Genomic DNA, 23,253 nt, shown 5'->3' on the forward strand with positions numbered 1-23,253 from the left:
GCAGAGAAAGCGTCACCTGGCTTCCTTGGCCTGATGGGGTCAGCTCTTGTCTGTTCATCCATCACTTCCGCTGGAGAGCAATGTAAAGCCCCGACCCTCTGAACATGACTGTTAACATCCAGATTTAGCTCTAAGAAAAGCTAAATACTTGACCACATTCTAATGATGACTGCCAATCTGAGGCTCTGGTCTCAGCCTGGCTCCTAAATTACAGACCCGCATTTCCTCTCTGGTCTCTCCCCTCCCGACGTAACTAATAAACATGAACATTCTGCCACAATTGCCTATTTTCCTTTTACGAAAGCGGTAAACAGCGCACAGGGAAAGCTGTGGCCGCCCATGCCTGGTCCCCAGTTGAGCTCCCTCCTGCCTCCCACAAAGGGAAATTCTATGAACCTGGTGCTTCCCCAGCTCGTCTGTTTGTACTTGTACATACAAAGGCATAGACAACATACAGTGCAGGTTTTGCGTCTCAAGAATGTGTTAGATTGAATTTACAATCCCACAACCTGCTTCTTCACTTAGCATTGAATTTCTGAGATCTTGTGGTGTGGAAATACTCAGAGGTAATAAGCCTTCTGGATTTTACTGCACCCACATCTTTACTTGCTGATGGAGTTCCTTCCTACGGAGGGAGCCCCGTGACCAGGACTGTGGCCCTTCCCCCTCCCTCACCACTCCACCTCAGGAAGGTGAAAGGACTTACGTGAGGGGCGGGGTGGGGGGGGTGTTAAAAGAAACACCATCTTCATGGGGAGTCCCGGCAACAATAACTGTCCAATATCATTCCAGAAGCCTTCATAGATTAGAAACTGTACCACTTCTTCTCCATGACTTAAAAGGATATTGAAAACAAATCTCCAATCTGTCTTCTCTGCCATGACTCTGGGCTACTGGTGATTCCTTGAACACATACCCGCCTGTCTGCTCTCTCTGTCCTGCTTTATTTTACATCCTAACCGCTCTTCACAGCTTGTCTCAAATGCCATCCTTCTCAGGCTTCTTACTGGAACCACTATTTACAAATTGTCAATTTATCTCCACTATTCATTGAAAGTGTAACATTTCAGATTGGCACTCAGTCCCCTCCAAAATGACTTGGTCTAATCAGGAGATTCATCCCTCCATGTCTTATACACCAGCCACACCGTCCCCGAATCCACAAACACTTCCCATCTACGTCCATTTGCTATTCTGTGCGTTCTGGCTGCCGAGTTTTCGTTTCTCCCAAACTCTCCCCGTCAAATTACTTCAGATGTTCCAAGTCAACTTTTCCTGTCTTAAAAATCACAGAAGTAACATACCCTAACTATAAAAGTTGTAAAAATACCAGGAAAACAAAGTATAAAGTAAAAATCACGAAGACCCTACCTCCCATAGAGAAATAAAAGCAATCATTTGACTACACTTTTTGAAAAGCAATCCTACACCCAACGTGGTCCGTGAACTCACGACCCAAAGATCAAAAGTCATAGGCTCCACTGACTGAGCCTGACACACATCTTCTGTACTTTTTCATTGCATATACAGTACAGATATTTATTTCAAAATTTTTAAAAACGAGAATTAAAAAAATTATTTTGTAACTTCATTTATTTTCCGTACATATCATGAACATCTTCTCATGTTTCATATAAATCAGTTCTTCCTAATCGCCTTGATGTTCTACCAATAATACCAAACTAGTTTTGCTTTTTTTCCTTGACATTTTAATTTTCACACTAAAATTTTCTCTGGCTTTATTCTGAATATATTGTGAAAAAGGACTGTGAGGTTTGAGCTTTAAACTTAACAGTTGGGGGTGTCTGGGTGCCTCAGCAGACTGGACTTTGGTCATGATCCAGGGTTGTGGGACTGAGCCCTGTGTCAGGCTCCGTGCTGAGTGTAGAGCCTGCTTAGAATTCTCTCTCTCTTTTTCTCTCTGCCCTCTCTCTTGCTTGTGCTCTCTCTCAAACAAATAAATAGAATAGCCACATGTCTAAACATCATTTAACCAATAATCCATCCATTAGTCAATTTGAATGTCCTGTTTATCAAATTATTAATTTCCAAATGTAATGCAGTAAGTCTATCACGGGGTTCCTTTCAAATTATTAATTTCCAAATGTAACGCAGTAAGTCTATCACAGGGTTCCTTTGGTATCAGTCCTTTGCCAGTCTCTCTTTACTAATCTGGTAGTGTTACCTTGTTTTGATAGTAAGACTTGGGCTAAGTCATCCATCATTATTCTTTCAAATTTTTTTGCCTATCCGCATGAATTTATTTTTGTAGAATCTGGACACATTAATTTAGAATCTAGACACATATTAATTTAACTATGAAGCTCACTGTCCTGCATAGCTTTATATGGTAACGATATAATACAGTGTAGTACAATACTGGATAGCTAAGGTGGTACAGCGTGGTATGCCCTGCTAATTTTACATGTTCATTTGACACAGGAAATTTTTATTGTTTGAAGTGGATGACTGCCACCAAGACCATGGGACTGCCTCCGGCTGACAGGTCTTGCTCTGTATCTTCCAGTAAAACTTCATCGGTGTTTTTTTCTCCACACTCATTTCTTGTTACATTTATTCCCAAGTACTTTATTGTTTGGGAGACACATATAAATTTCCCCGCATTACAGTTTCTCAATTTTTATTGTTGATCTGAAGGGAAATTCCTGACTTTTACATATTTACATTGCATGGAGCTATTGAACCAAAACTTCGTTTAAAATAAATATCTTAAATTTTCTAGAGATAGAATTGTCTGCATATAAATACAAGAATGTTAGTCCCCACTTTTTCAATTTTTAAAAATTTTGTTCCTGTTCCTGTTTTATTACCCTGGCTGGGACTTCCAGAACAATGATCCGTGCTCATGTCATGTGTCTTAATCTACCAGATAGGTCTTTAGGACTTTACTGTTTAATATGAGGCTGGTCGTTAGTTCCTATTTTACAGTTCTATTTAAATTCTTCTATTGCATGAGGTCCTATTCCATCGAGATGCCCTTTTCATCCTCAAAGTTACTTCTTCACTGCTTCATTTGAACTTGATACTCAAACACTTTGTAACCAACCGTAATTCTTTTAAACCTATGGTAGTTTTTAATTGGTATTTCTTATATCAAAGTATTAATGGATAAAACATTTGTGGTTGAAGCTGGTGAGAAAGGAGGGTGTTAGAAAGCACTAATTATCAATGTTTCTTTTCCTGCCCCCCAAAAGATGTAAAAAGGTCCACAAAAGACTCGACTGTTCCTTTCACGATTACGTTTCTTAACATTTCTTGCAAGAAAAATCTACTGTTTTCTTTGACTAAGAACAGTATAATCTCGTAATTATACCAAACACTGCGACAACTTTAAAATAACTTCATGGAATGACAATTTTCTAAACTATAATTTATATATTAGCTAAGGGTAATTTGACTCCCAGCCAAGATGGGGTAAGAGAACAGTCCTAAAATGGAAATTCAGAAGTCATTGCACTCTGGATCTTAATAAACTCCTTAAAATAGTCTATGCATTTTGTGAATTTCAAACCTCCACTTTACTCTGAATCACATTTAAAAATCATTTTATGTTAACTTGCATAACATAATCTCTGAAAAACATGTTTCGGCAAGGGTCTATTAACTTCACATTTCATGATGGTAAGCAGAATTACATTACGAGCACATTATTTAGACTATACATAAATCAACTAGGGATGGGCTACATAGCTCATTGAAAATAAATTTGCATTTTGTAAATCTTAACAGTCAAGGTCAGGTTAGACATTCCTAATGTTCAAAACGTCTTTCAAAATCTTCCCCACGGGCGCCTGGGTGGCTCAGTTGGTTAAGTGTCCAACTAACTTGATTTTGGCTCAGGTCATGATCTCATGGGTTCATAAGTTCAAGCCCCACATCAGACTCTGGGCTGTCAAAGCCTTCGTGTTCTGTCTCCCTCTCTCTCTGTCCCTCTGCCCCTTGCTCTCTCTCTCTCTCTATCAAAATAAATAAAAATAAACTTAAAAAATTCTTTCTTCTAATCAATACGTATTGAAATTCATATTGTCTAATATAAAATACTTTTATATCAAAACTAACCTACCATTGTTTTTTGAAATTATATGTAGAGGTTTGTAGTACATGTAAGTCAGTCAAGTTTGTTTTAAAAAGAAGGAAGGTGCGTGGAAAGTTTAAGAAGGCACTGGGGCCCCACAGCTGCTCAGTTACAGAGCTGATAAGGACAGAGGTGGAGTTTGAACCAGGGCTGTCCCGAAACCCAGGTTTATAATTCTTATACTCGGAGATGAAAAAGTTCTGGACTGTTCCCATCCCTGCCTCTACGGAGCTCTCTGAACTGGGAAGACATTTACGCGCTATTTACAGAGAAACCAAGGATACAGCCTGCTGTGAACAGAGGGGACACTCTGGCAGAGACGTGGTACAGGAGACGGTCACCAGGAGGAGAGTCAGGAGAGGCTGACGTTCAGAAAGAGCTTTAGAGGAGAGGGGTACCATCTGAGGAGGCCAACGCCGAGCAGGAGAAGGGTGAGAAGTGACCATCAGAGCGTGAAAGAGAACAGATTCCCAAACAGAAGAGGGAAAGAAGCAGAAGTCCGCACAAGACAGCCACGTCCAGAGGCTGTGCAGGGCCGGTGGGGGTGGCAGGGACGTGCATGGTGGAAAGAGGAGAAATGGTTTGGAGAACGGCTCTTTCCAGAAGCGTGTTGAACCTCTGGTCTCCATCTACAGTCTACAGAGCTAAAAGCTAAAAGTGAGTAGTAACTCATCTCAATAGGAATACAACCAGTCTTAAATTTTTTTTAATGTTTATTTTTGAGAAGGGGGGGCATGTGAGAGGCGGAGGAGGGGCAGAGAGAGGGAGACAGAAAATCTGAAGCAGGTTCTACACTGATAGCAGAGAACCTGAAGCAGGGCTTGAACCCACGAACCGCGAGATCGTGACCTGAGCTGACTTCAAGATGCTTAACCCACGAAGCCACCCAGGTGCCCTGGATTACAACCATCCTTTAAAAGGAGAAGCCCACATAGAGGAAGGGAAACATTAAAGCAAAAAAGTGAATTATCTTTGTATGAACATACTGGACATAATTTGAATTTCCTTCCTTCCTAATGAAAAGTTTCTGATTCTTTGATGTTGATTAAGGTATTGCTTTAACAAACAAAAGTTATTGGTTTTATATTACATATATGTGGGAGGTTCCCACCATATTTAAACTTTCCTTAGGTGAAACTCTTGCACGGCGCACCGGGAAATGAACGCAAGAGTACTGGACCCGTATCGATTCTCCACACTGGCTAAAGGCAGCAACTACTAAACGGCTTAGCTACTCTTGTTTTTTCAAATCACAAAATGATTTGCATCTTGCCTCTCTCCCCTTGGCAGTGATGGTCTTTCCCAAATAAGAAGCCGAATCCCTCCTGTTTTGATTAGCAACCCTTTTGGCACCCAGAGTAGATTTGAGATGATAAATACGCCAGTTGAATTTCAGACCATATGTTTTTAATTTTAATGTTTAACGCCACTGCGGAGCCTCTCTGCATTGTTTCTCAACAATTTGTGCATTTAGGTATCCTCGGCTCTGGTGCATTCCAGAGTCGCGCAAGGCTCAAGCAAGACCAGGGAGTCGGGCTGGGCTGCTATCGTGCACTTTGAATCTATTGCGCTCTGGGGCACCCAGCTCCCTCCAGGGGAGCCACAAAGCACTTCGAACAAGGCCTTCTAGAAGGGATTCCCTAAGAAGGAGGTATCTGAAGCAATCCAATCCCCTTCGGTCTCTCAGCTCCCGTCTGCGGATGGCCCTGGATGCTGATGTACAGGAAGGGACACAGGCAGTGGTGTTGCCCATCGGGAGAACTCAAATCCCTCTGTGGGTTTCATAGTAGTTGCGTTTTTTTTTTTTTTTTAATGTTTATTTTTGAGAGAAAGCGAGAAAGAGAGAGGGCACACACGTGAGTGGGGGAGGGGCAGAGAGACAGAGGGAGACACAGACTCCGAAGCAGGCTCCAGGCTCTGAGCTGTCAGCACAGAGCCCAATGTGGGGCTTTAACTCGCCAAGTGTGAGATCAAGACCTGAGCGGAAGTCGGCTGCTTAACGGACTGAGCCACCCAGGTACCCATAGGGGTTTTAACAAATGTACTCACACAGCTATTCTTCACTTGAAAACACATTTATATTTGTGAAGAGTGATCATAAAACTAAAGGTCCTTAGCATCCCCTGGTGGCAATAATAGCTGACGTCCACCGTTCAGTGTGTGTCTGGGTCTGTACTGTTTCCAGAATTACTGTATTTCATCCACAGAGCAGCCCATGCAGTAGGTATTGCAGAAACTGTGACCTAGGGATGTTAGGTGAACTACCCAAAGACACGCCCAGCACGCAGCAGAGGACATTCAAACCTAGGCAGCTGATTAGTGTTTTGGCTTTCCTTGGGTAATCATCAAAAAGCTATATGCACCCTTAATTTACTATAGCATTTTTACAATAGCCAGAATAATGGAAGCAACTCAAGTGTCCATCGATAAACGAATGGGAACAGAGATGTGGTATACAAGAGACTCTCAAATACATAGAACAAACTGAGGGTGGATGGGGGGTGGGAACCAGGTGGGGGAGAGGGAAAATGGGGGATGGGCATGGAGGAGGGCAGCTGTAGGGATGAGCACTAGGTGTTGCATGTAAGTTGACAATAAATTATATTTTAAAAAACACAAAGATGTGGCGCACACGTGCACGCGCACATACACACACACACACACACACACACACACACACAGGAATACTACTCAGCCATAAAAAGGAAGGAAATTGTGCCATTTACCACACTATGGTTGTAGCTAGAGAGTATAATGCTAAGTGAAATGAGTCAGTCAGAGAAAGACAAATACCATATGATTTCACTCATTAGTAGAATTTAAGAAACAAAATGAACAAAGAAAAAAAAAAGAAACAACAACAAAACCCAGACTCTTAAACATGGAGAGCTGGTGGTGGTGGCCATAGGGAAGTGGGGGGGGATGAAAACAGGGGACGGGGATTGAGACCACATGAATCATGATGGGCACGGAGCAGCGTACAGAACTATTGAAGCAATTATATTGCACACCTGAACCTCATATAACACCGCTTGTCAGTTATACCTAAAAATGAAAACAAACATGCAAACGAACAAACTGAGGCAGCTGGAGCCTGCAGTTGAGTCTATTTGGCTGCTCTGAGGCAAATCCTCTCCATTATCTTGATTTTCAGTGCATATAACAGAAAACAACTGATAAACAGTTATTGGAAAAAAAATGTTAGCGTAACTTAATAGTGCCCTAACTGAATTCCACCACCGCTTTGCAAGATCAGCCTGTAAAATGCAATGACTGTCAATCAATAAATCCTGTTTCTAAGGTTTGGAAAAAAAATGTATGAAATATTTGACATGCGCAAAAGAATATATGTAAGTTGGCAGCAATAATAATGGAAAAGGCTGAACATTAATGCACAAAATTCAGGAGAGTGGGCACTTTGTGGGAAGGCAGAAAAATAGGGCCATGACTTCTCCTAAATGAACCACTGAGAAAAACAAATAGAAACCAGGCTTCTCTCAATGTCCATCAATGGACGAATGGATCAAGAAGATGTGGTTTATCTATACCATGGAATACTACATGGCAATGAGAAACAATGAAATCTGGCCTTGTGTAGCAACATGGATGGACCTTGAGGGGGTTATGCTGAGCGAAATAAGTCAGGCAGAGAAGGACAAATATCTTATGTTTGCCTGTATAGGAGGATTAGGAGGAATTTAACGGAGGACCATGGGGGAGAAAAAGGGCGGAAATGGTGGGGGAAAGGGAGAGAGGCAAACCATGAGAGACNTAAAAACTTCAATTATTTTAGTGTAAGAAAGGGGTAAATGTTTTATAATTGCTTCATACTCATTTGTTTTGTATTTTTCTTCTGCAACTCAATTCTAGAAAACAGGTATCAGCATGGACTCCTTTTCCTGCTGAGCTAGAGCATAAAGATCTAAAATTTCTGTTATCCTCACAAGTAAAGGTTCTTTCTTCCTTATCTCACAAATATTTGGATTTGGTTTATATCTCAAGAACATATCGCCAACACAAATAATGATCAAATAGATAACCTGAAAGTATTGCAAGTAAAGATAGTTTTCTTCAAAGCATCTTGTCGGACAGAAAAGTAAATAGACCATAAAATTAGACCCTTCCTTTTCAAAGGTTCATGGGACCTTTGATGACAAATGTTCAGAATTGGACAACACAGGGTCAGCACAGGTCACTTCTCCAACAGTCAATCACCACTGCCAACGGAAGTCCAGCATAAGCAGGTGAATGGTCAGGGACAGACACTGTGTGGATCCCCTTCTTGCAGAAAGTGCTGGTGTCCAAGGTGGATAAGCAGTTCCGGAGAAACCATCTGTTAGGCTGCTCGTCTCCGNTTGGTTGAGCTTCTGACTTTGTTTCAGGTCATGATCTCTCGGTTTGAGAGTTCAAGCCTTGCGCCGGGTTCTGTGCTGACAGCCCGGAGCCTACTTTGGATTCTGTGTCCCTCTCTCTCTGCCCCTCCTCCGCTCACACTGTTGCTCCCGCTCTCAAAAATAAATAAATGTTTAAAAAAAAAAAAAAGCAGCTCTGGATACAAGTCTCAGCACCTGCACTGACCTTGGTCATGTCAGGGCCTGGGATGAGGGGAGCTGAGCTTCTGACTGATTTAAATCTACTGAGCTGATGTCACCTGAAACAATCACCGAGGAAGAAAAAGTTTCACAGACAGAGAACTCAAGAAACGGGACACCAGAAACAAACATAAATTATGAGATGATGAAAGGCCTGCATGTAAGTGGCAGCATTTGATAAGCCAATACAGACTTATAGATTATGATTCCAAAAGCAGAAATCATGAAGAAAAAGGATGGAAAAAGAAAAGGTACAGTGAACACGTTTAAAAGATAAGCCACGTGTGGGAGAAGACATTTGTCACACATAATGGCAAAGTGTTCGTATTCAGAAAATGTAACCCCTAACATCCTACTCCTGGGAATAGACCCTCTGTGACTTTTGCACTTATTCTCAGACTCGAACGAGAATGTTCCGGTAGCATTATCTGTAACCGAGCACCAAAGGGGATCTCAGTGTCCATGCAGGAAGCATGAACAAGTCCATGTGCTGTATACAGGCAAGGAAGACCGCTCTGTGGGGCGCGTGCGGCTTCTTTCATCACGGCTACTTGGATAAATGCAGAAATGTTCAGGTTGAACAAAAACAGCACGTCTCCTGCCTTTGTGTGCCCTACAACTTTTTTATTTTCTTTACTTTTTCAACAACATTTTTTTTTTAATGTTGGGGGGAGGAAAAAGAGGAAAAATATTTTACCGGTGTGAAAATTACATGAAATTCAAACATCAGGGTCCATGAATAAATCAATTGGAATACAGCTTCCTTTATCCGTGCAGGCCTTCTCTACGGCTGCTTTTGTCCTTGAACATTTGCAGAGATGCTATGACTCACAAAGCCTAAATTAGTGGTCTTGCCCTTCACAGCAAAAGTCTGCTGCTCCCTCCCGTAGCACGATGCAGACAGTAAGATTTATTAATGTATAAAATGCTACAAACACATGCTGTATATCTGTGGTTCCCAAGTTTATGTGCGGAGGTACCCAAGGCTGCACACTGAACTCGGAAGACACATGGGATATTTTCAGTTTTGGAGGGAAACTTGGTAACACTTCACATCTGTTGAAGCCTACAAGTTCGATTACTCTGAGGTAGTTCCTGGTCTCGACTTTAACGCTCCACAGTCCTTTCAATGACATCATATATTTGGGAAGCCAAATTTTTGGCGGTTGTTGCAGTAAAAGCAAGAATGGTGTGAAAACCAATGCGGAACAGGAAATGAGCTCTGAAGGGTGGACCAACCCCATGGAATGAGAAGTTGTTCAGTGCTCAACAAGGACCCACATCTCATTAATAAGTAAATAACAGTGGCTATTTGTTAAAAATGTTTATTTACTTATTTTGAGAGAGAGAGAGAGAGCATGAGCAGGGGAGGGGTGGAAAGAGAGGAGGGCGAGAATCCCAAGAAGGCTCCCCGCTGATAGTGTGATACTAATGCAGGGCTCAAACTTATGAACCGTGAGGTCATGATCTGAGCTGACATTAAAAATCAGACACTTAACTGACGGAGCCACCCAGGTGCCCGTACAGTGACTATTTTAAAATGAAATCATATTTTTTCTTTCAATTTATATGTATTCTTTTTTTTCCCCCAGACAGCTGCTGCGTTGTCAGGACATAAATATGCATGAAGTTGCTTGGACCTAACTACTTAATGAATGCAAGTGTTAGGTATTTCTCTTGGCCTGACATGCCTTAGGAAATAGTTGCTGTGACACGACATGAAAAGAGAATGTCCGAGAATCTCTGTTGTAGATCTTTTGTGGATACACTTCTGTAATAAAAGCATAAACCGTTCCTGGAAATGATAATCCCTAAATTGGGATAGTGGCTTCCTCTAGAAAAGTGGAAAAGGGAATGAGATTAGGGAGGCATTCATATAGACCTCAACTCTGTGTCTAATGTTTCATTTAAAAAAAAAGAAAAAAACTAAAGCACACATGGCACTACAGGTTATGGTTCTGACACAGCTGAGTGAGTGATGGGAACACAGGCGTTTCTTATACTAATCAGCATACATTCCTGGATACTGGATACTCAGAATATTTCATTTTTTCCCCCACTTATTTTTTTGAGAGCAGAGGAACGGCTGGTGAAAGAAGGGAGGGTGTCTTTACACAAAAGCATGGGAAGAAAAAGGTGGTGGAATAAAGAGCAGTACTGAGAGCAAGGGAGAAGGAAATTAGGTCTCAAGGTACATTAGAGAAATGAGACCTCCAGGGACAGTGAAAACCACCTTCTCTTCCTGGGCTTCCTGAACAGCGGGGTTAAAGAACAGCACTGGTGATCAGTAGTTTCCCCGAAGGTTATCGTGTGACCGACACCTCCGGCACTTCTTGTCCTTGATTTAATTACGGATGCAATCACTAGAGAAAAAAGTTGGAAGTATCCTAACAAAAATAGAGCCTTGGATGAGATCTGTTTCTAAATAATGTAAACAGGGTGAGGTCTGGGAGAATCCCAGCTTAGAAAGCTGGAGGACTACTTGACATCAGATTTTTTTAAAGGGTGGGTGAAGCTATCAGAATGTTTAGTTTGGTCTGGTTCCCTTCGACCAAAATGAAAGGGCATTTAAATTTTGATGGCAATAAAAACGGAAACAGACACTAAGCTGGTGACTGGGGGCCACTGCCAGTCGGGGTTCCTGAAGCCGAAGGAGCAAGATTTAAACGGTCTGCAGAAGGGCACTCGACAAGGACGAGGAGCAGCAAGAAGATGTAACTCAACAAGATAACATTTATTAGTAAGAAGACATTTTTTCAAGCAGTAAGGAGACAAAGAGAAAAAAACCTACACTGGAATTAAATTAAAAATAATAATAATAAAAAAAGAAAGAAAACCCAGAAGCATCTCACCACCATTGCCTTNCAGGCGCCCCTAGTGGTATGATTTTAGATGGTACTCATCCACTGTAGGAAGGTCATCTGAAACTTGGTATTTTTTCATGGGGGAGGATGGGAACAGGCAAAGAGAAATGAGAAAACCACTGTAGATGGAGGAGTCAAGTGATCATCAGCATAGGCTTTGGTGCAAGGGTGCCCTGAGGCTGTATCCTCCAACACAGAGTGGCTGAAAGACAGAGGACATGGTTTGTAATCGCTGTAGGCTTCAGTTGTGTCCTCTGTAAAACAAGACAGCAGCACCTACCGCACAGAACGGTTTCCAGCCTCGGAGGGAATGCATATGGCGGCTGGTCTGGAGCTCGGTGACGGCTCAGAGAATTGCAGTGTTTGTAATGATCATATTAATAAGGCTTTGTTTCCCAATCTTCCTCGATTTGTCTTGGAATGATAATGGTTATTTATTCTGAACTCTAAGCCCTAATCATGAAATGTTCAGGGCAAAGCTCAGTGCATGAATTGTTAATTGGGCATTTGGTCTAACGTTCTCTTCTGCTGTACTATCTGTTCATGTTTATGTACCCAGGCAGCATGTGGAGAACTCACTCTCAGTCTGTGTAATATTCTACAAAAGGCAAGAAGACTCACAGTCAATTTAGGCAATTTCTTGCCCAGCATTTTGGAAAAGGGAGCTAAATTTCAAACGTGGATAGAACTTCAAAAGCCACTAAAGCTTTATATAGATTGTTACTAAGTAAATATGGCAAAATGGCACACAGCATCCATTAAGCTGAGAAAAGACCCTGGGTCTTTATATTTTTTGGGTCCTGGGGACATTTGAAGATAAAGTGAGAATCGGGGAGCCCTTCTGTTGGGGAAAAAAAATACAGGGGCACCTGGATGGCTCAGTCAGTTAAGTGGCCAACTCTTGATTTTGGCTCAGGTCATGACCTCATGGTTGGTGAGATCAAGCCCCCACATTGGGCTCTGTGCTGACAGTGCGGAGCCTGCCTGGGATTCTCCCTACTCCTGCCCCGCTCTCTCTCTCTCTCCCTCAAAATATATAAACTTAAAAAATTACATACATTTATGTATATAATTCTGTATTTAATTATGGTTGGGGTGGCTGTTAACTGCCAGTTAAGAACTCCTAGCTATAAAGACAGACAAGCATATGCTGAATTCCAGCATGAAGGAAAGGTATTCATTCGAAATGAGAATCAAAACCAAATTAAGAAAACAGAAAGCAAATTTAAAACACCACGGATCATGTGTAAGTTTGAAATCCTTACAAATAGTTTAAAAATGAGATAATTTATTAAAGCCCAGGAACTCAGTGTTGTTTTCTTTTTCTTTCTTCTTTTTAAAAAAATAACACATGATTAGGATTTGATGCCAAAGAAATGTTTGCTTTTACACCAATGAATGGAGGTTAAGAGGACTCCCATGAGGACTACTGGCTAAAGGAGAAATAGAAACAGCGATCACGGGGACCACAGCATGTTCCCCCAAACTCTCATGGACTATTTTGGTCAAGTCTGACAAATTCGTGCAATTGCAGTTGCCTGGTGAAAATCGGGGGTTTGGGGAAGGCCCATTTCCATACAGATTTTCTTTTCAGTATCTGCAGTGCTATAAATGTGTTTTCTTCCCTTATGATTTTCTTAATACTATTTTCTTTTATCTAGCTTGCCTCACTGTAAGGTTACAGCATATGATATGTATAATATATAAAATATGTGTTAGTTGACTATGTTATTGTTTGGGCTCTAGTCAACTGTTGGCTCTTAGACTTAAGTTTTGGGGAGTCAAAAGGTATATGGGGATTTTCAACTACACAGGGTGAGGGTCAGTGCCCCAACCTCCAACTTGTTCGAGAGCCAACTGTAACTAAATAAACTTCACTTGGTTTTAAGTCTAAACGGAATATTGATTCCATTATCTTGGACTAGTTATTGCAGAGTTGACAAAATAATTCCCTCTCTGTGTTTGTTGGGACACAGCAAAAAATTAGACTTAAAGGTACTTCAGGAAAGCTGCATTGTGGAAAAAATTTTAAGAGATGCCCATCATGCCTTAAGGTCTTTCATTCATCAATATGATACTTAATCTCCTAAATGCATTGTACTTACCACTGAGATTCTGTTTATGGGCTTATCTCTCACACCACTGTAAATTCCTGGAGGCTAAGAAACATGGCTTACGTATCTGATTCCAAGCTTCTACCATATATTACTTGACGTATAGCAGGAGCTCAGTGAATGTGTGCTCAAGTAACTTACTTCAAAGGACTTAAATAAATCTTCAGTTACTTTTTCCCCAGGGTATTACACAGAACTGAAATTTCCAGATCATTTGCCCATTTTCAGTGTGACCCAGAAATTATGTCAGATTGCTCTTTTTTTGTGAATTACCCTTACAAATCCTTTGCCCATTTTTCTACTGGATTACTTGCTTAAAAATCAATCTATAATCCTTGCTGGTTTATATATATTCCGATCGTTAGTCATGTGTCTATTACCTTGGCCATATTCTGTTTGCTCATATTCTGTCTCTTGTTTTTTAAATCTTATATCTTTTATCATGCACAATTTATTTTTATCTTATTAAAAATTTTTCTTTTAATGTTTGTTTATGTCTGAGAGAGAGAGACAGAGTGAAAGCGGGGGAGGTATAGAGGGAGACACAGAATCCGAACCAGGCTCCAGGCTCTGAGCTGTCAGCACAGAGCCTGACGAGAAGGGCGAACTCAGACTGTGAGATCATGACCTGAGCCAAAGTCAGACACTTAACTGACTGAGCCACCCAGGCGCCCCCACAATTTATTTTTAAATGTAATCTAAATTATCAATCTTCTTGTAGGTGTGGCCGTCTTATATCTTAAGAGAGACAGGCTTCTATAAACAATGACTTTTCTAAGGGCACATATTTCCCCACAGGCCTCAGATAAACCTAGGTCTCCTGCATTTATCTTCCTTGGGAGGATGTTACAATGGGGCTCTTTAAGTTTCCCTTTTGTTTGAAGCCCCCAAACAGCGTCTGCTGCTCTCTTGCTAAAGGCGGATGCTAAGCCTAGCAGGTTTGCAAAGACATTGCTTGAAAACAGATTCTTCATCCTTTAGCCCAAGAGCTACCTGGAAGTTTCAAAGTTAGAAGCCGGGAAAGGATTTCTTCAAAGAAAATTATCAGTGTGTGCAGAGTCCCGCTCCCCACTCTCCGGGCGGAAAGGATGTAGAGCTAGAGAGTGACGCTGTAGAAGCAGGACCGGAAAGGCTCATGGTGTCTCTGCCTCAGAGGCGCACAGTGGTAGACTGGGCATGAATAGAATCTGCAGGCTGAAAGGAACCGGCCGCTGGCAACAGAAGAGAGGCTCAGGTGAGAGGTGTAACTGTCCCACCAATGGTAAGAACACAGGCTGAAGGTCTGTAATGGCTGGAGATCAGGTATTGAATTCGCAGTGGGACTGTCTAAAAGGGACAATGCCTGGAGGGTTTCTGCCAAGAGTGAGGATCTTCTGCTGGAAGAGACTGGATGGGTACCCGAATGTCAAAGCTTCAACCCCGGGAGGGGGGCGAGACCAAGTGCAAGATGATGGGGGAGAGAGAGGAAGCCACCTTTCCCTTCCCGTTATCAGCCAAAGGCTGGCCCAACATAAGAGAAAGGAGAAGCTTAGAAGCTTAAATATGAATGAAATTTGGAGTTTTTTAGTTTTACATAAGACTGCACATACACATTTTATTTTGTAATTAAAATGAGACTGTTCTTATGACAGAAAGTGATTGGAGGGATTATTAAAAAAATTTTTTTATTTAGAGTTTCAGTTTCACAAGATGAAGAATCCTTCAGGCAGATGGTGATGATGGCTCTATACTAACATGAAAGCATTTGACTACTGAGCAGTACCCTTAGTCATGGCTAAACTGATAAATTTTACATTAGATGTTATTCTCCCACAGTTAAAAAAAAACTCACTAACCAAAGGGAAAAAAGAAACGGAATAAAAAAGGGACAGTTAACCTTTATTGGTCATGTATCAGCAATGGAGAGGATAATCACGACTGGCTAAGAATGATCGAGTCTTACCCTGTGTTAGGTGCTGTGCGAGGGCTTAACGTGCAGTCTCATTTAAACCTGATTTCAAACCTGTGAAGCAAATCTTCTATAGAGCCCTCGGCTACAGATAAGGAAACTGAGACTAAGAAGGGTTAAGTTGCCTAAACTGACACAACTTGAAAGGAGCCAGATACTGACTCTCAAGCCAGTCCTCTGAACCATCTGGCAATGGACAGATTGCTGGCACTGACTTCTCCCCACACCCGACAGCCCCTTAGACTCCAAGAGATCATAGAAATCATTAGCAAAATCACTGACATTTCACTGGTTCTCCATGGTTTACACAGCAGTTCCTCGTTTGACACTACTCATTAAAATACTGCGAGATATTCTATTATCAAAAGAGGAAGTTGAACCCAGAGAAATTAAGTAACTTGACTCAGGTCACACTACCAGTTAGGGTTATGATCCCACAGCTTCTATTTCAGAGTCGTGGCTGCCCATCCACACACATTTCCTCATCTGGTCCAGTTGCTCATTTTTCACATGAGAATGTCTACTACAAGGGACACTCCCAGAGAGGTTAATGGTTTGCCCAAGGTCACAGAGAAAGCTACTATGTTTTGCATACACCATCAGCATTTATCTTTAAAGATGTTTTGCCACGATAACACATATTCTATAAATATATGTGGACAAAGTAAAGATTGGTCCAGAGGCAGAGAGCTCTGTCAGCACAAAATAGAGTGCCTTCTTCTAGAAGCTCTTTTATTTGTGGATTTGGTGCATTAGAGCCACAACTTCACATAAGCGCCCGCTTTTCAGTGCCTGCCCTTCTGCAGACTCCTGGTCCATTAGCTCTAAAATTATGCTGTGATCAATGGAACAAATCCATTTAGACCACACGTCTATCCAAGTAGACTAAGCTAGTGGAATTGGTACCCAAGCAGCAAAGTACACAAGGGCTGTATAATTCAGACCTTGAGGAATGAACTACATAAATTCTCATTTGATCCCGACTGCACGTCTACAGGGAATTCTTAAAAACAGTCTCAATAACCCTGAATGAACTTTATAATGGCTGAGCAGAACCGTGCAGGGCAGAATCTTTTCTAGTAAAGTAATTGACTTCCGAGTTTGATACGAGGCTCATGATGAGTGTGAAAGCCGTTTACTGCAAGACTTGATAATTATCGGCACTAATGTGAGGAGTGGAAACCACCTCTCGGCAGTGTAGTCTGATGCCAAATTACGGTGTTATACCAAGAATCTGTGTTAGCCGTTTGTCTTTTGTTGTTGTAACTTCATGGGTGGGACCGGGCGAAGTCGACGGCAGTCACCCCCTCTTGGCGTAGCCAATTAAAACCAAAAAGAAGCGGATACCACAGAGGAGAGCTTGGCAGCAGCACAGAGTGTGAAGTCCTACCAATGAAATCTTCCAGGTCTAAGGGGTGGGAATCTCCCCCCCATTAGACACAGACAAATACTCCGATCGAAGAATAGCAAATTGATTTCTACTGCTAACGACAGCCAACATTTGGTGAGCGCTTCCGTTAATCACATACAGGATTACACTCCATGCCTATGCTCCACGAACGCAGGGCTGGGTCTCTTGCTCACCGTGATTTCCAGTCTCTGAGTAACATGCCCTGTGCACTCTAGGTTCTCAATAAACATTGTCTGAATGAATAAATAATCTCATTTGGTTTTCACAATCTCTATGAGGCTTGAAACAGTGCTGTAATCACCGCTTAACAGAGGAGAAAACAGGCTCAGAGGGTCATTAGAAGATCACTCTGCCAGCCAAGTGTCAGAGCTTATATTCAAATCTGTCAGAATCTATGGTTCAATAGCAATATCATTTCCCTAGTACAGACCAGACCGCGGGGCGTTTCCGGTACAGAGGCTGGCTATGAACAGCAAGTCTGAAAGAACACATTTCAGGTCAGAATGGATACCACTCTTTTCAGCCACCAACTTTGAGATCTCTTCCATATTCCAAAACAACAAAACGTGAAAGAAATGACTTACCTACAAATCCTTCTTCACCAACCAGTTTCAGTGCAATTTTATCAGCCAACACGGAGGAGTTTCCGTGGGCGATGTTGGCAAAGGGGCCAGCGTGCACAAACACAGGGGTTCCCTACGAAAGGTAAAGAACAAATTAAAACCCCAAAAGACAAAGGGAGGAATGACCCAAGATGGTGAGTCTTGGTATTTAGAGAATCACCGAATCCATTCTGCTTTTATTAATACTGCATATTCGATGTACAGATTCTCTCAAAGAAAACAAAAACACCCTGACTCTCCCAAGGGACCAAATTCTTGGTACGTTCTACCACAGTGTCATCCTACATTTAATGCTGAACTAGGGAGAAAAGCTGTAGGAATTGATTTTCTACTATAACTTTGTAAAAGCACTCAGCTGCCTCACTGACCATGAAGTAAGCTATTTACCTCCCTTCACAGTATTTGGCATTATATTCTTTAAAAGAATAGAATTAAACCCTGATGGTCTAAGAGGCTTATTTAAATGTATTTTTTTCTTCATGAAGAAATTAGTCACTTCTAGAAAAATCTAAGGAAAGCAAAAAAAAAAAAATCAATACAATTAATGAATTGTATGGTAGGGCAGGACTAGAACATAACACTTAAAATAATTATAGCCCATTTTTATATTCACATAATAAATCTGTTCATCTGATTTCCAAAAATTCTTTTTAAGTCTTTCTCATTGCTTAACTGGTTTATATGTTAAAAATCTGTAACTATTAAGACAGTAAAAGCAAGGAAAATGTTCACTCTTGGTCAAATGCTAGAGCAATTGTTACTAAACAGGCAAAAAAAAAAACCCAATATAAGGGAATTATCAAAACCTTTAGATTTAAGTTGGTAAAGAAAATTTGTCAACACATTCACTTTAAATGCCATGTCTATCCTTTTCCTTTATCAGTAAGAACAGACTGTAGCCCCATCTAAAGGAATTTATCCACATGCACTAAAATGTTCAGGTTTTATTTCGAGCCCAGCCGGGGCCACCGGGGTCTGTGTGTCTGAGGCCATGGCTCCACCTGTGAAAATACAGGCTGCCCTTTTAGTGACAGGAGGGAAGACAGGCAGTGATGTGGGGTGGGGGTGGGGGGNTGGGCTGCTGGCGGAACATATTTCAGAGGAGAAAGCTGAACAAAAGCAGGAAGAAAGGCAGTGAAAGAAAAGTCACCTCTGAGGATGAAAAAGAGGAGGGTTTATCAAAGCCACTCTGTGAGCTATTTACTTTTCTTCCCAAAATCCTCAGGAGGGACAATGACAGGGTCCCCGTGAGGTCAGACAAACGTCTGTAAAAATAAAGTTGGGAAAATGAAACCCAAGCATAGGTGCCTATAGATACGTGCGTGTTTAGTGTCCAGATCTGTACAGCTACCTATAATTTCTCATTTCTGTCCAGATAGACCTTTTATTTATTTACTTTTTTCAGTGTTTATTCATTTTTGAGAGAGAGAGAGAGAGAGAGAGACCAAGTGCGAGTGGAGGAGAGGCAGGGAGAGAGAGAGAGGGAGACACAGAATCTGAAGCAGGCTCCGGACTATGAGCTGTCAGCTGTCAGCCCAATGAGGGGCTCAAACCCACGAACTGTGAGATCATGACCTGAGCCGAAGTTGGTCGCTTACCAATGGAATCACTTAGGTGCCCCCTCCACCAAAATTTTTTAGTAAATATATAAATAGAAACGTAGCTCTTATAACTGCTGAACCAAATTTTAAATTGTATTCAATTTAAAGTAATTTGGATCAATAATCACATGTCGCCAAAGGCTACCATATTGGACAGCACGTGGACACATATATGGCTAACCCAGGGTCAAACGTTAAGGCCTTTCCATTTCTGTCTTCTTAAAGTCTTCTGCGGGGAAGTTCTTACTCTGACTTTACCTGAGAATCACCTGGGATACCCAGGCCCTACCTCCCTGACGTCTGGTTCACTCGGTCTGGGTGGAGCCTAGGATTTGTATCTTTAAATCTTTCCAGGAGATTGTAATATGAGCCAGGACTGAGAATACGGGTCTCCTGGCAACCAGTAGTAAGTTAACCCTTGATGACCTGCTACGAGACCAACAGTCAAGGCTATTCAAACATGAGCACTAAAGCACAATCTGTATAGTGATCAATGATTTTTACATTAGTGGCTGATTTAGGCTCCTAACGCCACTCCTTAGCCAGGTGCATCGGGAATGGTTAGGACCCACATAGCAGAGTTCATAAATGCAGATATTTAAACTGAATGTTTACTTTAAAAACTATGCCCCTCGTCTGTTAACGTAATGACAAATGATCTAGTCTTAAATGAACAATGGACACAAACATAAGTACAAGAATCCTTTGGGAACAGCCCACCCCACTGACTCATTATTTAAAACAAGAATCTGGGGGTGCCTGGGTGGCTCAGTCGATTGAGCGTCTGACTTCAGCTCAGGTCATGATCTCATGGTTCATGGGTTCGAGCCCCTCGTTGGGCTCTGTGCTGACAGCTCAGAGCCTGGAGCCTGCTTCTGATTCTGTGTCTCTCTCTCTCTCTGCCCCTCCCCTACTCATGCTCCGTCTGTCTCTCACAAAAGTAAATTAAACATTAAAAATTTTTAAAAAAACAACAACAATAATCTGATTATCCCAAATGATGATGATAACATTATCTTCAGTTTTGGGGGGGGAAGTGTTATGAGGAAGCACTATCACATCTTTTTCTAAGTTTTTTTCTCATTCACTCAGTTGTGTATTAAACAAATACGTATTTTTAGGAACAACATAGTAAAAATTAAGAAGTATTCACTTAATTATTCAACAAACATTTGCTGAGCACCTCACACATGCAAGGCACTTTCTAGGACCTACAATCCAGTGGTGAACAAGGTGGAAAGGGTCCTTCTCTCATTCTGGTGGATGAGCAGACAAAAAAGTAGGGAACTCATGGGGGTGATACTCCCAGACATGCAGAGAATGACGACAGTGACGGGACACGGTGACGGGGGCTGGGTTGGACACATGATTTCACTCATATGTGGAATTTAAGAAACACAACACATAATATAGGGGATGGGGAAAAAATAAGATAAAAACCGAGGAAGGCAAACCAGAAGAGACTCTTAAATACAGAGAACAAACAGGGGTGCCAGAGGCGAGGTGGGAGGGGGGATGGGCTAGGTGGGTGAGGGGCATTAAGGGGGGCACCTGTTGGGATGAGCACCGGGTGTTCTATGTAAGAGATGAATCACTGGGTTCTCCTCCTGAAGCCAAGGCTACGCGGTATGTTAACTAAGTTGAATGTAAACAAAATCTTGGAAAGAAAAAAATAAATAAATAAAGGACATGAGGCCTAAAGTAGAGGAGGGAGCCAGGCATGGGAAATCGGGGTGTCTGCGAGGGGTGTCCGGGCAGGGAGAGAGGGGACGGGGGAAGAGACAGGGACGGCCCAGAGCCTGCAGGGTTTCCGACCAGAGGGAGGACCAGGGTACAGCACCCAGGGCTCTGGGCAGGAGAGCAGCAGGACCTGATCCCGGTTCCGGGCTCTCTGATGGCTGAGCAGAGAAAGCTCTGGAAGGGCGAGTGGAGGCCGTGAGGCCAGGTGGGCAGCGGGGCACACACCACCGAGGAAGTCTCCGCAGGGATGGAGACGGCCTCGGGGAGGGAGACAGGCTCCAGGTGGATTCCTAGGACACTGGCTGGAACCAACCACTAGGTTTAAAATCAAAGACCCTATTTTATAACTAAGTTTGATACACAATGGCTCTTGGCAGGTCCACTTACGACTCTGAAATTCTGAGGTCAGGAGATTCTGAACAAGAGTCTGGGGGGCAACACGTGGCTGACGGTGGGGGAAGGCGCAGACGGGGAAGTGAGGGCTCACACCCGCCAACGCGCAGAAGCTGAGCTGGGGACCGGCCAGCAAAGGGGACGGAGGTGAGTCCAGAAGGAGGTCCCGGGGCAGAAGTCAGAAGAACCAAGTGTTCCAGAAGGAAGAAACAATACCTGTGCCAGACCTCGCAAAGAGGCCACACAGATGGGGACAGAGAAACGAACGCTTGGTGGCACGGAGGGGCTGGTGACCTTGGCGACAGCAATCAGGGCAGGTGGAAGCTGAGGTCGGGCTGAAGTGACTGAGAACAGAGGCAGGTCACAAAGCCGAGGAGACCCTGGTCACAGACACTAACGTCCAACCGTGACGGGGGGCAGGGAAAGCAGGGAGTGGCCGGGTGTGGACACCGGCTCACAGGTCTGCAGCACGGACGGGATTCATGTTAAGATGGCTCAGCTCAGACACGCTTGCACGCTGATGGCGTGACCGGAGAGAGAAGGGGCTCACGCCGGGGGAGGCAGAGACCCCACGCAAAGGTGCTCACGCTCCCCCGCCCCCGGCTTGGCGCCGCGCCCTCCCGGCACCCTTCCAGCTCCGTGTGGTTCCACCATCCACCTGCCGTCTTGTGTCTGGATCCCTGCTCTCGGCTGGAGCCCGAGACTGCAGAGCAAATTGCTGCCCAAGGGCTTCTGCACTAACTGTCACCCTTCGCCCGCAAAGCCGTTCCTCACACACAGCTCAGTCTCTTGCTTTGTTCCACCTCTGCTCACCAGACACACACGCCACATCGCTCTCTGCTCCCTCAGCCCCTCTGATTTTTCTCCTTCAGTCTTTGCCAGCAGCTGACACGTATCTGCGCCTTCTCTGCCACCCGTCTCCCTGATGAAGGCACCAGCTCCAAGAAGGCAGGGACTTTGTTGTCCTGAGCAGCTGCTCAAAGGCCTGCCTGTGTCGTGTGTTAAATTAATATTGAACCTTCATAACAACCCCACTAAATCTGTCCTCAGTACCATCACCATTTCACATGGGTGAGAACAGAGGCTTGCCCAAGGTCACAAGCAGTAAAGGGCAGCGGGCACACTCAGAATGAGCGTTCCGTCCGCTGAATGAATGAATAAATGGGTGGATGTTGTTTGTCTTGCCCCTTACTTCTCTTCTGGTTGCCTCCGCCTCCCTCAAGTGACCAGAAAACCAGACTGAAATCGAGATATTTTGATGACAAAATGAAACCAAGAGCAGGGCAAAGCTTATGAAACTGGGGGTACAGCATACCTTCCTGGTGACCATTTCTTGCCATATGCTGCGTGTTTTGTTTGGGGAAAAAAAACCCCCAAGACCCCAAACTTAATGGATTATGAAAAGCTAAGTCAAAAAAGGCAAAAGAGAAAACATCATGTAAACATGGCTACGTAACTTACAGAGGTATTAAATATGGAGTTTTTTAAGTTTCCATTCTGGTCAATTACTACTGCATTACCTAAGGAAAGAATCTATAAATATACTTTTAACTTTTTGGGGGGATGACCCAGGATTTCTGCTGATGCTCCGTGTAGGCTCCCATTGGCTGGAAATTCTCACGTTGTGTGGCGATGCACACAGAATCCAATGAATGCAAACACTGTCGACAATTTCTATATAAATAAAATCACTTACTTCTAGGGTCTGCATCAGATTTGGTTTTATTGCGTCTTTCATCAGAACCGTCAATGCGCCTGTGACGCCCTAAAGGAGAAAGGAGGAAAGAAAACCTGCTTTAGTTGATTGACAAGAGTTCATCCAGATAAAGGTGAATGTCGTGGCCATTTCTCACCAGCCTGCCTCATAGGCG

The 23,253-nt window shown here is 42.9% G+C and overlaps 1 protein-coding gene across 2 annotated transcripts in view; it reads right to left on the reverse strand.

Moving 5' to 3' along the window:
* Positions 1-23,253, reverse strand: part of MTHFD1L (methylenetetrahydrofolate dehydrogenase (NADP+ dependent) 1 like) — a 173,663-nt gene that overhangs the window by 94,743 nt on the left and 55,667 nt on the right. For both annotated transcript variants that reach the window (XM_077776038.1, XM_077776037.1), the window contains exons 18-19: positions 23,079-23,147; positions 17,610-17,721 (exon numbers count right to left, since the gene is read on the reverse strand). In XM_077776038.1, coding sequence (XP_077632164.1) covers positions 17,610-17,721; positions 23,079-23,147 — 181 coding nt within the window. The remainder of the gene's footprint in view (positions 1-17,609; positions 17,722-23,078; positions 23,148-23,253) is intronic.

The sequence above is a fragment of the Crocuta crocuta genome, unplaced genomic scaffold (genome assembly GCF_008692635.1).
Source record: "Crocuta crocuta isolate KB4526 unplaced genomic scaffold, BGI_CrCroc_1.0 scaffold25, whole genome shotgun sequence".
Lineage (NCBI taxonomy): Eukaryota > Metazoa > Chordata > Mammalia > Carnivora > Hyaenidae > Crocuta > Crocuta crocuta.